At 39.4% G+C, this 14,055-nt stretch overlaps 1 protein-coding gene across 1 annotated transcript; it reads left to right on the forward strand.

Moving 5' to 3' along the window:
• The first annotated feature begins 550 nt into the window (after positions 1-550).
• Positions 551-13,531, forward strand: tlx2 (T cell leukemia homeobox 2). The gene is made up of 4 exons (XM_059345508.1): positions 551-2,099; positions 8,632-8,844; positions 9,443-9,680; positions 13,315-13,531. The coding sequence occupies exons 1-4, from the start codon at positions 1,547-1,549 to the stop codon at positions 13,529-13,531; spliced, it is 1,221 nt and encodes a 406-aa protein (XP_059201491.1). The 5' UTR covers positions 551-1,546.
• Positions 13,532-14,055: the final 524 nt, after the last annotated feature.

Consider the following 14,055-nt stretch of genomic DNA (forward strand, 5'->3'; position numbering starts at 1 on the left):
ATTATTGCTTCAGCGGCTCTCTCTCACACACAAACATAAATCTGGTCCACTACATGTAGCTGTTGTTGTTGTTGTTGTTGTATCTTGCAGGACACAGTGGTAACTGGCCATTTCGTTTTATATTCGCTCAGTGTGCATTGATCCGAGAATTGGTGCACCGGGAAACTCTAGGGGTCCTTGGACGAGTTGCACGAGTCCATGGTTGAACATGTGGCTGGTTTTTAATTGCAAAGACAAAATGCAGCCGTGTTTCACTCCTGATTGAATTTAAAAAGTGTTAACCTGCTTTCAAGTTCTGAAGCTAAGCATGCAGCAGCAGGAGCAGCAGGGGGCCCAAATAAAATGCTATCATGCAAGATCCTCCAGGGGCCTAAATATAAAGATTATGACCCATTGCATCAATTAAAAGATTGTTTTAAAAATAAAATACCACAAAAAAAGAGAAAAACCTAATATGAAGTATCAAAAAATACAAAAAAAAAAAAATACAAAACATTTCTCAGCATTGTCATTGACAGACTGCTAAAGACACAGCTTAAACTATATTTTTATTCTCATTTCTAATTTTTTAAATAGTAAAATTCTGGAATTGTCTTGATTCTATGATAAGCTACAACATGAGCAGATAAATATTTATTTTTCAATATTAAAATGAAATAATCTATTATAATATATTGAACATCATATCAAACTCTTTAAATATTGACCTTATTCAGTATGTAGACGCGGAACAGTTTGGAAAGCCCTTGACCCGGACCATCAGCGCCACTAAAAGGCACACAACCTCCCGTTTAACACCATAAAAGCTGCAGAAACTAAAAGAAAGCTGCGGCTTCTTTAAGACATCCGAGCAAAACAACTGCCCTACAGAGGAGGAGGGAGGGATGGTGGGAGGGGGGAGAGTGAGGGAGGCGAGGTTTGGCTGGATGACCGAATGGCAGCTTTTACGCAGAGGGTTGTCTCACCTGCTGAAACGCACTCCACCATTCAGCACAACAGAGCCATCTTTCGCTCTCACCTCCAATTAATATCCACGCCTGCGAGGTCAGCGCTTCGTTCTCGCCTCCTTTTGGGTTTGTTTTGTTTTGTCTGTGGCTTTATTTTGACGCGACGTGCCCGGCTATCCTACCATGCCCTCTCCGTAGCCTATGGATCGTCTCTGCCAGAGTAGGCGAACAAAGCGCATCCAGCCTCTCCAGAGAACTGCCTCCTCCAAAAACATCTCGGATTTCTGTGTGTAAGTACTCAGGATAACCACCTTCGGTTGTTTTTCTTGTTGTCAGCCTGCCCTGTGTGTAGTTCACTGGGAAAGAACACGCTGTTAAAGATGGATACTCTTTTTCTCAGCCCGATGGAGAGGCTTTTAATTTAGGGAACACCCGATCCCAATGCTGGACAAAAATAATGGCAACATTTTGGAAAGCGCTGGACATGTTATTGGTTTCCTGGGAGTAGAAAAGGCCTGTGTCGATGCTTGAAACCCCAAAACAGCCCAAATCTGCAGCACACATACAAACATTTCATCTCCCAAGGCGTGAATCACCATATGACAAAAATACATCCGAGCACTGATAAAATATACACAGAGATGGAGCACACCGGGATCGAGGAGGTGAACCAGACGCACCAGCAGCAGCATGAGCCCATCAGCTTCGGGATCGATCAGATCCTCAACAGCTCGGACCAGTCCAGCGGCTGCATGCTGCCCAACCGGACCGGCGACCCGGATTACGCGCTGGCCCCCAACGTCTACAGCAACGGGTACAACAGCGTCTACAACCCTGCCTGCTCCATGGCGGCGGGTCTGGCCGGCTCCTACAACGTCAACATGAACATGAACGTCAGCATGAACATGAACATGAACGTTAACGTGAACTCGGGCGGCGCCGGAGGAGTGATCCGGGTGCCGGCGCACAGACCCATGCCGCCGCCTCCGCCGCCGCCCGCCGCCGCCGCGCCGCATCCGCCCCCTTCAACGCATCCGGCGTGCATCGGACCCGGCATCGCCTCGGTACCCGGGATGGGGATGGGGAATGCGGCAAACTTCACCTTCCCGTGGATGGAGAGCAGTAGGAGGTTTGCCAAGGACAAACTAACAGGTAAAGAGTTTCCTCTTGATCCTGCAACACCTGTAGTCTGATTTGTGTTTGCCATTAAAACAGATATAGGCCTGTAAGGATTGTATAATTTATATGCACCTTCACCTGCAGCCACACCACCATAAATCAGCCCAAACACTCCGGCGCAGAGTAGCAGTGTTTCTGAATATCTCCCCCATGGTCTTACAGGTGTGAGCTGTGATTTTTTTTTTCTGTTTAAAACTGACCCTGAACGATTCAGTGTGCAGGGTAATCTGGGCCTAATAGCTCGACAGTTTGGAGCTGAATTCATCTTTAGGTTGTAATCTATAACGAATAGTATGTGCACGCACACACACACACGCACGCACACAAACAGAGAGTCAGTTTTATTATGCTGGAAGGGCAGTCTGATAAACGAGAGTAGAGATTGACATGGACATGCTGATGAATCAGTATTGGACCATCACTCTCCATTTACAGCGGATGACGGATAACGTCGTTCCCCATCTTTTCATGAGGATGAATGATTTTTTTTTTTTCGTCTGCGAGCCAATTGAGAAAGCAGGAAGATGAGTCATAATAATAATAACATATGACAGGTTAAAATCTATATAGGCCAAACAGTGGACAATAACAGCTTATACCTATTATTATTATTATTATTATTATTATTATTATTATTTTTATTATTATTATTATTTGCATTATTATTGTTATACACATCTGCATAATAATACATACTGTAATGTAATGTTTAAAACATTTAATTAAATGCCTCTATTATGTTCAGCATTCAAAAGTGAATCTGCATAATTCCCATATATTTTCTCTTAAATACGTCAAATTAATTTCGTTCTGCTAGTTCCTTTTATTTTTGCCCTGCTGTAATTAATAAACGCCATGACGCTGCAATAATACACACAGTAGCAGATCGATTCAGAGTTCATTTTTAATTTAAAAACCTTTATTTATATTTTCCCCTTTTTTTTAAGGAAATAATAAATACGAAAAACGTGATAAATAGCGGATTATTTCTTTAAAACAATTAAAATAATTATAAAAATAAAATTGTTATTATTGTATTATTTCCAGGAGCCAATCCACTTCTACTGTTGTTTATAATGCAAAAAATCTGCGTTACATTTCATTCACATGAGGTATTTGCTCACATGAAAACGTTATAAATGCATAAATATACAATATGATTTCTCATGCACATGCTTTATAGCTTGCATGTAATTATCACAATTTATTGTCAAGTCATAGAGGGTTTTTTCAGCTTCCATTTTTTTTGACACACTAATCAACAGAACTAATAGCAGTGCTAGCCAAAAAGCACATTTTTCTTTTCCCCTTGGCCAGGTGTTAAATGATCCTTTTTTGTAGCTGTAAAAGTACATCTAATAAAAAGATCATATATACCTATAATAATAATAATAATAAGATCATATATACCTATAATAATAATAATAATAATTATTATAATGAGGTGCAATTTTAAAGAATTACACCTAGAGTTCTTGATTGTGTCTATGTGGCAATCAGATTATTATTTTATTCTCTTTAATTGTTTTGGAGGGGATGTTTCCACTGCAATTTTTTTCTCATGACCTCATCCTTATGAAGATGAAAATGAAGAACATCATGGATTTGCTCACCCCCTCCTCTTCCTCTACCTCTCCACGCATTAAATATTCACTATTCCGTTCTTTCTAGCTGATTAATTATTAAATACTGGGGGACGATATGTCAACTGCAAAAAGATCCAGTGTAAATAGGCTTATCAATTCTACTCATAGTCACCGAGGGCCTCTCGTTTAATTTCTCTCAGCTTTGTGTCGCTGTAATTATTTCGCAGCTTATATCTTTGCACTGTATTGATCAGCACACACACACACACACACACACACACACGCACACACACATACACACACACACACACACACACACACTCTCTCTCTCTTTCTCTCTCTCTCTCTCTATCTCTCTCTCTCTCACACACACACACACACACACACACACACACACACACACACACACACACACACACTCCAGATTTAGCCTGCTCTGTTTCCTATAAAAGGCCGTAAATCAAATGGACTATCATCTATCCTGATGGGCAGAACACCATTTAAATCGCTCTCTCTGTTTCTTGTTTTTTTTATTCTTCATTTTTTTTACTAAGTTGAAACCGGAGGAGAAAAACGGCCCAGTGCAGCTTTGCACAGCCAAACATTTTGCCACAGGCTCGCAGCAGCTCTGGCAGCCACGGGAGGCTTTTGCAGGGATGTAAACGAAACCTGTTAAATTGCAAAATAGACTTCTCTCATTTTTCACCCTGGCGCGCGCGTCCTTGTGGCCTAAATTCACGTTATAAATCACGAGGAGTTGTATGAGCCTGACGCAGAGGATTAAGCTGTGGGGCATAAGAGGAAATCCATCTCTGAAAATAAGACTTGTTTATTTACCAGTGGGCTTATGTTGATCACAAACACCTCTCTGGATCCACGCAAATGGATTGATTTTATTTAATGAATTTTCTTTTTTACTTTCTGAAATTTCAACGCGAATTTGACGTGTCTATTTGTTAAATCGTTTTTTAATTATTTTATTTTATTTTATTTTATTTTATTTTATTTATATTAGCAGCACTAGTGGTATTTTGGCGGCAGTAGCATAACCCAACCTACTCTAAATAAGTATTTAAAAAATGACGTTTTTTAAAAAAAATATTTAATAGGCCTATTTATATTTTTTAAAACCTATTTTAAACTTTCTCAAATCTCATTTTGAAATATGCAAAACAAAATAAAAATAATCGGCAAACTAGTGGCATAACTGTTTTAATAAAATAGACGATAATAATGAATTTAAAAATAAATGTAATAAATTGAAACAACTGTTGAAAAAGTGTTTTACAACGAAATGCTTGCAACATACATTTTCCACGTGGACAGATTAAATTCATATATATAATAATGCGATGGCCAAACACTATTTCAATAAATAAAAAATAAACTAGTACTATGAAGATAACAATAATTATGATGATAGTAGTAGGAAGAATCCGAAATAATGTGGACCGTTTGAGCATCCTGACAATAAACGGAGCCATAATAAAGAATATGTTGCTCTATAGGCCACGCAGCACCGATAAAAAACATAATTAAACCTTTTTTCTCTCCACTAAATCTCTTTCTGTGTTTTAATGGCTGCACAGCAGAAACATATCCGCTTTTATTTCGGTTCGTGTTTTCCACGTTGCTCTGATTCTCGGTGTGACAGAAGACAGTGTCTCTGCCTTTTGTCCCGTATAGTGTAATAAATAGCAATATATGTTCATGTTATATTTCAATATCCCCTTTAGAATCCTTCACGGATATATTTATTAGATTGCTACAAAGGTAATATCCGCAGTGGGGAAGGGAGGCGCTGTCACCGAGAAGTGTTATTAAGTATAGGTGGTTTTATTATGGGAAACATATCCGCAGTGGTAGCATTTTATTTTTTGATATGCTAAATTGTATTACCCAGGCAGCAGATTTAGTATTCCCAACTATTTTCTGGTTTATTTAGAGAAGAGGAAAAAAGGTCAGATCATTTTTGCAACAAGCTTTTATTTATTTTATTTTTGTATTTTTTTAAAGGATCGAGATTTTCTCGCTTTTTAATAATAATAACAATAATAATAATAACAAATGGTGCGGTGTCGTTCAGTAGTGAAGCGTATGACCTCGACCTGCCTGCATTAAGGATTTTCACCTTTTCCACACTAACGCTCCATTAACAGTTTAAGTATTTCCAAATACTATTATTGGTTAATTATACTTCTGGGGACAAAATAAAATAAATCCTAACTTTGAATTTTATAGGAAATAAAAAAACGTGTAAGGATGAATTAACTTAAAAAAATGTAATTGAATTAAACACAATCTCGCTTTATCTCGTGGGATTCACTGCGTTTTAAATTTCATAGTTAATGTCAAGCTAGCTTCATGAGCTAAGCTACAATTAGCTGCCTTTAATATTTATATGTAAAACATTTTTTAGGTGTGCCAATAAATTTGTCAAATTTAAAAAGAAATGTATTCTTATGTCCTTATTGCCTTATACATTTATGTATGTATACATTTTAATACTGTAGTTAAAAATCAGTTTAAACTGATAGTATTTAGCACTTTTATTGTCTAAATTGAATATATAGGCATACTGGACACAGTTGAATGCAATAAATACAAGAATTCAGAAATATTGTGGGTAATGGGTTACAGGATCTGTCCATTTAAGACAACATAAGCTCAAACATTTCAGCATTTCTTGTCCTTTATACATATTTTACAGTCAGAATTGGCTCTGTCTGAATGCATATCTGATTGCTGAGCAGTCTCAGCATGATATCACTGTATCATATATTTCTCAGCATTTTGCACGCTGTGAGGCAAAGCTCTTCTGCAGTTGTCGGGTCCAAAAGGCTCCTGCTGCATGTTAAGTTCCACTTGGGTTGCCTCTGAACGTGCTTGCATGTGCCTGGTCCATTAGTTAGCCCACAGATGGCCTGAAATAGCCATCTAATGCAGTATTATTTAGCCAGACCTGCCGCTGGGAGCAACAACAGGCCTGTTCGCTCGCAGCATGTGACCCCGTAAGACTACACATAGTTTTGGGGAACAAGATGCCAACCAAAAAGGACCAATTATATAGTTTAAATGTATATATATACATTAGAAGCATCATAAGAATGAGACTGGGAATCATATGAGATTTGAAAACATACCATGAAGTGCAATAAGGCTACCATAAACTCACTATTAAGGGCCACAGAGGCTCTCCAGTCTGCTGTGAGCACCTTATAGAAATATCAGATATACATCATGGGAATTTTGTCACTATAAACTCATGATTAAATACCACAGATGGCTGTCTCGGTCCCGAAAGGAATATTAGAGGGATAACATTACCATTTTTACTATTATGGAGCACCAGAGCAATGCATAATGCGAAACCTGATAATAATATTATAGGAATATTACCATAGGAGATTAAAAATAATAATAAGAGGAAGAAAAAGAAGACATGGACACTATAAATCCAGTGCAAAACACAATAAAAAGGTACTGAGTTTTCATTTGAGGCACTAAATTTGCATTGCTAATTTCCACTCAGGTGATGTTAACTTTATGTGACCTACTGTAACAGCACAATGCAGCTATTCATCTTTATTTTACAAATCATTTGCCTGTGTACGCCTCAATTTGCCACTCGTGTTCAGCACCATCAGGGGACGTCGGCGGCTCCCTGGAAACGACTGCCGGGCGCATAATAGCTTCATGTTCCATTTTCCATTCAAATTGTCATCGTCTGTGTGGCAAATGAATTTTTCAGGTCGCTGAAACTCTGAGAGCGGCAGCACATGGCCCCTCAGGGGACACCTATGCAGATGTTTTCATATTCATTTTGGCTTCTAGTGAGCTTTTCTGACAAAACAAAAACAAATAAACACCCTGTAAGACAGGAGGCAAACAGCTTGCTGGGGAGGAATGACACACAGATACAAAGAGTAGGAGAGAAAGAGACTCTGTTTTGTTTTTTTTATCCTTTTTTTCCCCCTTCTGCCTGTCGTTGATTTCCATTCTGCCTCAAAATGAGAATGTGGCTGGGGAGTGGATCTATGGCCAAAAACGATCTCATTACATTTATCGATCTTCTGTTTACCCAAGGCTGACAAAATAGACAGGATTCATAGATATTTTATGATGCAGGAGATAAGTTGTTATTAATACCCAGATACAGTGATATGTGAAAGTGAGCCACCAGGCACACAGAGAGGAAAAACACAATGGGCTCATACAGTGGCAGGGTGCAATTCATATTATTCTGAAGAGACACGATGACAAAGCAGTTAGGAAGACACAAAACAGTCAATCAGTACATTTATATAAAATGTATTTAAAATAATAAATCATTGCCTCATATCCAACATCAATATCTTCAAATATATGTGATCCCCTCTGCAAAACTGATAAAAAATATTACATTTTGCATGATTAAGTCTGTATTATTACTGTTAAAAATCTTAGTAGACAAATGCTTGATGTTTTGAATGAAGATTTTTGTGCAAAAATTTAACATTTCTAATCTGATTAGTCTGATGACAACATTGCTTCTGTCTAAAATTGTAATCAAAGTTGTATTGTTTTCAGTAGGTTATTACTATTATATTGGTCATTAAATTATATTTTGACCCTCATCACTTTATCAATGGATGACCTTGATTATGTCTGTTCCTGACTGATTGCTATGTGCTTGCTTTATCTTTGTATCTGCTAGTTGTCACTTATTTTTCCTAAATGGCAGAGATGTAATTTTGGAGGAAAACCTTCCCAAACTCTAACTTAAAAGATGAGCAGTAAATGACATTAAAGTAGCCTCTGTTCATCATTCAGCCTTCCTTCATGTGATTAGCTGCTTAGCGTTGGCGCCCGCACAGCGGCTGCTGCTGCTGCTGCTGTGCTCCAGATGTGGGACCTTACTGTGTCTCCCTTTCCTTTAGGGGAGCAGGCAGAGGAGAGCCGAGCCGGAGAGGCCACAGGGGGGCCGGGGCCCACCGGGTCCCTCTGTCCTCTCCCCAAGGGAGACATCGGCAGGGTCCCTGTCTGGAGCACGGTGGAGACATTAGCCAAATGCTATTATCCCGAGCTCGCTCACCTGCGAGACGGCAATGGCCTTCTAGCAGACTATCCTTTTCCAAAGGGGGCTTGCCCAGGTGAGTCACCCTCTCCCACCGCCAACCCCCTCCCCTACCTCACCCATCAGCAAGTGCATCCCTTTTATATTGACAGTGTTTTTGTGTGTTAAAATAAAACTCTAGAAGATGAATTCATTGCAGTTGCAAGCGATATCTTTTCATGAATTGTTTTTGGGCATGCAGAATATCCCAGTTTTCTCTATGATTTACATAGGACTTCCTCTCTGTACAACCACTGTGCTGTTTGTTTTGTTTTTTGAAATCTGGCAGGGGAATATTAGTTGTAATTACATTTATTTTCTTCAGCTTCTTGGCAGCTTCTCTTAGACTCCCCGAACAACACTGGCTTTTCCAGAGTTAAGACAAAACGGACAATAACTTTATCTTACCAAGGACTGGAAAACAAAATTGTGTTTATAACATGAGCGATAAACAAAGAGAAGCTCTGGGGAAATAAGTTTATATTTGAGAAGCACAGATCATTCCAGTTTGGAAATAGCCTCATTGCTAATGCTAACATGTGCTTTTTTAAAGAATCACTCGCCTGACATGCAAAGCTTTTGTTTAAGAATCATCAGCAAACTTAAATTAATCCTCTTTTTTGCCTTTTTTCCAGCAGCCCTCTCTCCCTTCTCTGTGACCCGTCGCATCGGCCACCCTTACCAGAACCGGACGCCGCCCAAGAGGAAAAAGCCCCGCACCTCGTTCAGCCGGGTGCAGATCTGTGAGCTGGAGAAACGTTTTCATCGACAGAAATACCTGGCGTCAGCCGAGCGTGCCACCTTGGCCAAAGCCCTGAAGATGACAGACGCACAAGTCAAGACCTGGTTTCAGAACAGACGGACAAAATGGCGGTAAGATTCCACCTGGATCCTCTTCACTCAAAGCGTTATCAGTTTAATCTTCTTTACTGGTGTGAAAGTAGAGAATAGTGAAGCAAAAGCATCATAATTCTCTCTTCTACGTGCCATATTTTGCTCATATTTCCTCCCAAGTGTTCTACTTAAGCAGAACAAAGAGGCCGTGGTGGATTTTTCAGAAGCCGTTTGTCTTTATGAGGGCAGGATGTTCACTCAGAAGAGCCACTCCTTCCTTCCTTCCAATTTTTTCTTGTGCCATAAATCGACAGCGCTGAACGTGTCTGTGTTTTGCTCTCGGGTCCAAAATGCTTACCGATGTTTTACTTTAAACACGAGTAAAATGGCCCGCAGCTGAAGCATCCAAGGCGTCGTACAACACAACACCTATTTTGCTTAGCTTAGCTGCCAGTCGAGGCCAGTTCACTTGACCAAGCACAATTACTCCTGAGCCTCCTGAAAGGCCTTTTAGAAACCTGCTGTCCAAAGCAATACTGAAACACTCACAGGAGGAATTGACTGCCAAGTCCATAGACAGAAAAAACACACACACACACACTCGTTCACTTCATTCTAACTGTTGTTTATAGCCATTTGGAAGTAAATGAGTAGGAAATCAAATTATGAAGCCCTGCCCTTAGTTAAAGGGACAGGGCACATATTTCATAAGCGTATTACAATCAGCTAAATTACCTTTTAGGGTTTAATGTTTATATGATCCTAAAGCTTTTTAAGAATGAGTTTTGAATGTCAAAACACTTTATAACCTCTGTTGTTTTGGCTGGTTATCATGAATGAGTTGGCTTCTTTGTCTTAAACAAACATGTTAAATTGAATTTGTTTTTACAGTCCCTTTTTAAAAAGAAAAAATTGGTGCATTTATTTGAAAAACCCCAACAATCACACCCTGTAGCAGGGAGACATATTTATCACTAAATGATGTAATAAAAAGGCTTGAAATAAAAACTAAATTCACGACTAAACAGCCTGTCACAAGTAACAAGGGAATTGGCTTAACTCGTTTTTCTGATTTCCTAGTTTTGCTGAGATTTATGCCATTTCCCTGTAGTGTGCACCTGATAGGATGAGCGTGAGGGATGTCTTTGCGTGACGACTACGCTAGTAACAAGAGGATGATCAAATCAACAGCCAGGGAATCAGATTATGATAATGCTGTTAACAATAATGTGTGGCTAATGGATGGAGGTTGGTGTGCATGAAAGAGTGTTTTAGAGGTGTGTTTCCGCCTGCGATTTCTACCTGCCATTCGTGTTTTGTAGTTGATGTTGACGTCAAACATTTGTTTATTATGGTTTTGTATTATTAGTATCACCGTCGTCATAATAAATACTTTATTGTGCTTTAACTTGCGTGTCTTCTAAGGACAGCTGGGGTATTTGTTGGCTATAAAAATATCCTGAATAACATTTCAAAGATCTGTCAGGACAATTTATTTGCCTATGAAAGAAACCCAACTCAGGACTATAAAAAACTGATAAAGAAAAGCAACATTTCGTTTACACTGAATCACAATGGGAGCTCCATTTGGAATTTGTTAGTATGTCACGCATTATTAATACATTTCTTTCCTGCTTTTATCTCCTCAGCTTCTATTTTTAAACCTTCATAGTCAAAGTTGAGCTGTGTGTCAGTGCTTCTCTCTGGATACGTTCCAGCATAAACACTGCAGCATTTCCTTTAAAAGCATGTATGACGTTTAAACGTAGTACTTTTCGTGTGTGTTTCAGAGAGACACCCATGAATGAAACTGTTAATATCAGCACCATAGACTGTATAAAAGATCAGCACCGACACACAATATGCAGAATGTATGTAACTGTTAAGCTGTTCTGAAAGGGGAAAAAAAACAGATTTCACCTTGAGGCAGGAAGTGTACTGTACCACCTCCCCCTCCGTTAGTCACGTCCCAGCACCAGCACCTGTCACTCATCCTGATCAGCTGTCATTGAGCCTGGAGCTCAACTAACTGGCACAGGTGTTCAGAGGACATAATGTAATAGCAGGCAATTTACAAATGAACAGGTTTCATTTGCAAACTCTTTGTGACGTGTATAACTGTGCTGCTTTCTCTTTTTTTATTTCCGTTATTCTTTGACCTCCCTGTTTGTTACACTGATGGCCACAACCAGCTGCCAAAGAAAAAAATATACACCCTAAAATATACAACATGAACATAACTATATTTCCTGTTTCAAGCAGTTTCTCTTTCTTTAAACTTTTAATTTTCAACACGTTACAACTTTCATTATTATCAGTGTTATTATGTTGCTGGCAATTGCTTATTTAGAAAGTTTTTTAGAGGAGCAACAGCACAGAATCAGCCTGACATTCTTTTATTTAGTGATTTTCTTCCCTCGTGACTCCTAAAAATCGAAACAATGCAGGGTAACGTAACAAGTTGTCCAACCCATAGGACCATATGGATGTTTCTTGAATTAGCATCCCTAAATGTGACGGTTGTGGTTTAAACACAAAGTTGCCATTGTGAAACGATTGTATTTTGGTTACTAAAATTACTTTGTTAGCTTATGTAAAATATTATGGTTTCAGGTAAAATTAGTATGTTTGTTACATAACTTCAGTTAAGGTAAGTTACATTACGTTAAGTACATTCAGTATGTGTTGTGAGTTAAGTAAATTACAAGGTTAACTTGTGTACATAAGTAAAAGTATCAGGATACACAGGACATTAACAGCAGTCCTCCTGTGTCAAAGTCCTGCTTTTTTTTTTAGCCATCCATCCTTCTTCCCAGACGTCTTCCTTACGCTGACTTGTCACTCTTTATACTACATAACCTGACTTCCTCCTTTGCTCCTGTCATTATGCCACTAGAGGTCACCCTCATAATAAACATATATATGTGTCAAAAGAAGCTGCCTGTACAAACAAAACATAACTGTTAGTAACTAAAAAGTGATTTTTTATTTTATTTTTACTTGTTGTATTAAAGTTTTTCACAGGCTGTTCTTATGGACGGTTTGTAGATATTCTAAGTAATGCGCTAAATTTTGTAGCTATCCCACAAAAGAAGGGAAAGTGGGTGGCACTAACCCAGGGTTATTTGATCCAGGAGACCGGCGTTCATGTCCCATGTTCTTTTCTTGTGTTCTACATCTCAGACGTCACTGCATCTATTAGTCCTGTATATCATTTCAAGTGTGAGCCAGTTTAATTTTTCGTAAAATGTAGTTTCACTCCCTAAATTTAAGTAGTTCTGTATCACAGTGTTGATAACATGTTTAAAACAATAACTGTTATTTTATAAGATATTATATGAATCACCTTGCAAAATAATGTGAACCTTATTCAAGGCTCGAGGAGGTGAAATTATCCAATACTCTGCAAAACAAAAGGAAAAAAAATTGAAGGTATAATATGAAACTTGCCTCCTGTGGGGTCCTGACCCCCAGGTTGGAAACAACTCCTTAAAAAAATATTATACCCTGTCTAAGTTATATTGCTGCTTTATGGGAATAGTGGACAAACATTGTGAACAATGCTGTGCTGTGCAGCATTAATAAATCTTGTGTACGTGCCCCATGAAAATAAACGCTACATAGGTCTTATATCTTCCTCTGTTCCCCTTCTGTCTCCCCCCCGTCCACCCAGGAGACAGACTGCAGAGGAGAGAGAGGCCGAGAGGCAGCAGGCCAACCGGCTGATGCTGCAGCTTCAGCAGGAAGCTTTCCAGAAGACGTTGAGCCAGCCTCTGCAGCCAGACCCACTCTGCCTGCACAACTCGTCCCTCTACGCCCTGCAGAACCTGCAGCCCTGGGCAGACGACAATAAGGTGACCTCCGTCACCTCCGTGGCATCTGTAGTGTGAGCGTGTGTGAGTGTGTGTGTGAGTAGAAGAGTGGGAGGGAGGGTGAGACAGAGGGAGGGACGCAGCTGAGAATGAAATGTGTTTGTCGTCAGTGTGAATGGACAAAAGGGAAGAATCTCTTCAATCTATTTCTGACATGTCTGACGTTCAAAAACGCAGCACCTTTATGGGATTGTCATAGATACGGGAGAATGATGCTTGCTTTGGAAAAAAAAAATTGAATGGACATTGTGCTTCCTCACTCATTGATCGTTACCAGCAACATGGTGTAGAGAGAGACAGCTATCTGTTACTGCCAAGACCTACAAAACACTGTATGCGGACTTCACAGCACGGGAGCCGCTCTGACATTGCTGTTAACTGTTATCAGAAATATCTAAAGTATGTTGAGTCATTTTCCTGCCTTACACCAAGTTTCCGCTTTCCCTTCAGCTGACGGTCTAAAAGAGAGGAGGGCACTTTATCCATAAGTGCCAGGAAACAAATGGACACCTCTGTACATGCCCAACTATCAAGACTGTCCC

This window comes from Centropristis striata, chromosome 12 (assembly GCF_030273125.1).
Source record: "Centropristis striata isolate RG_2023a ecotype Rhode Island chromosome 12, C.striata_1.0, whole genome shotgun sequence".
Lineage (NCBI taxonomy): Eukaryota > Metazoa > Chordata > Actinopteri > Perciformes > Serranidae > Centropristis > Centropristis striata.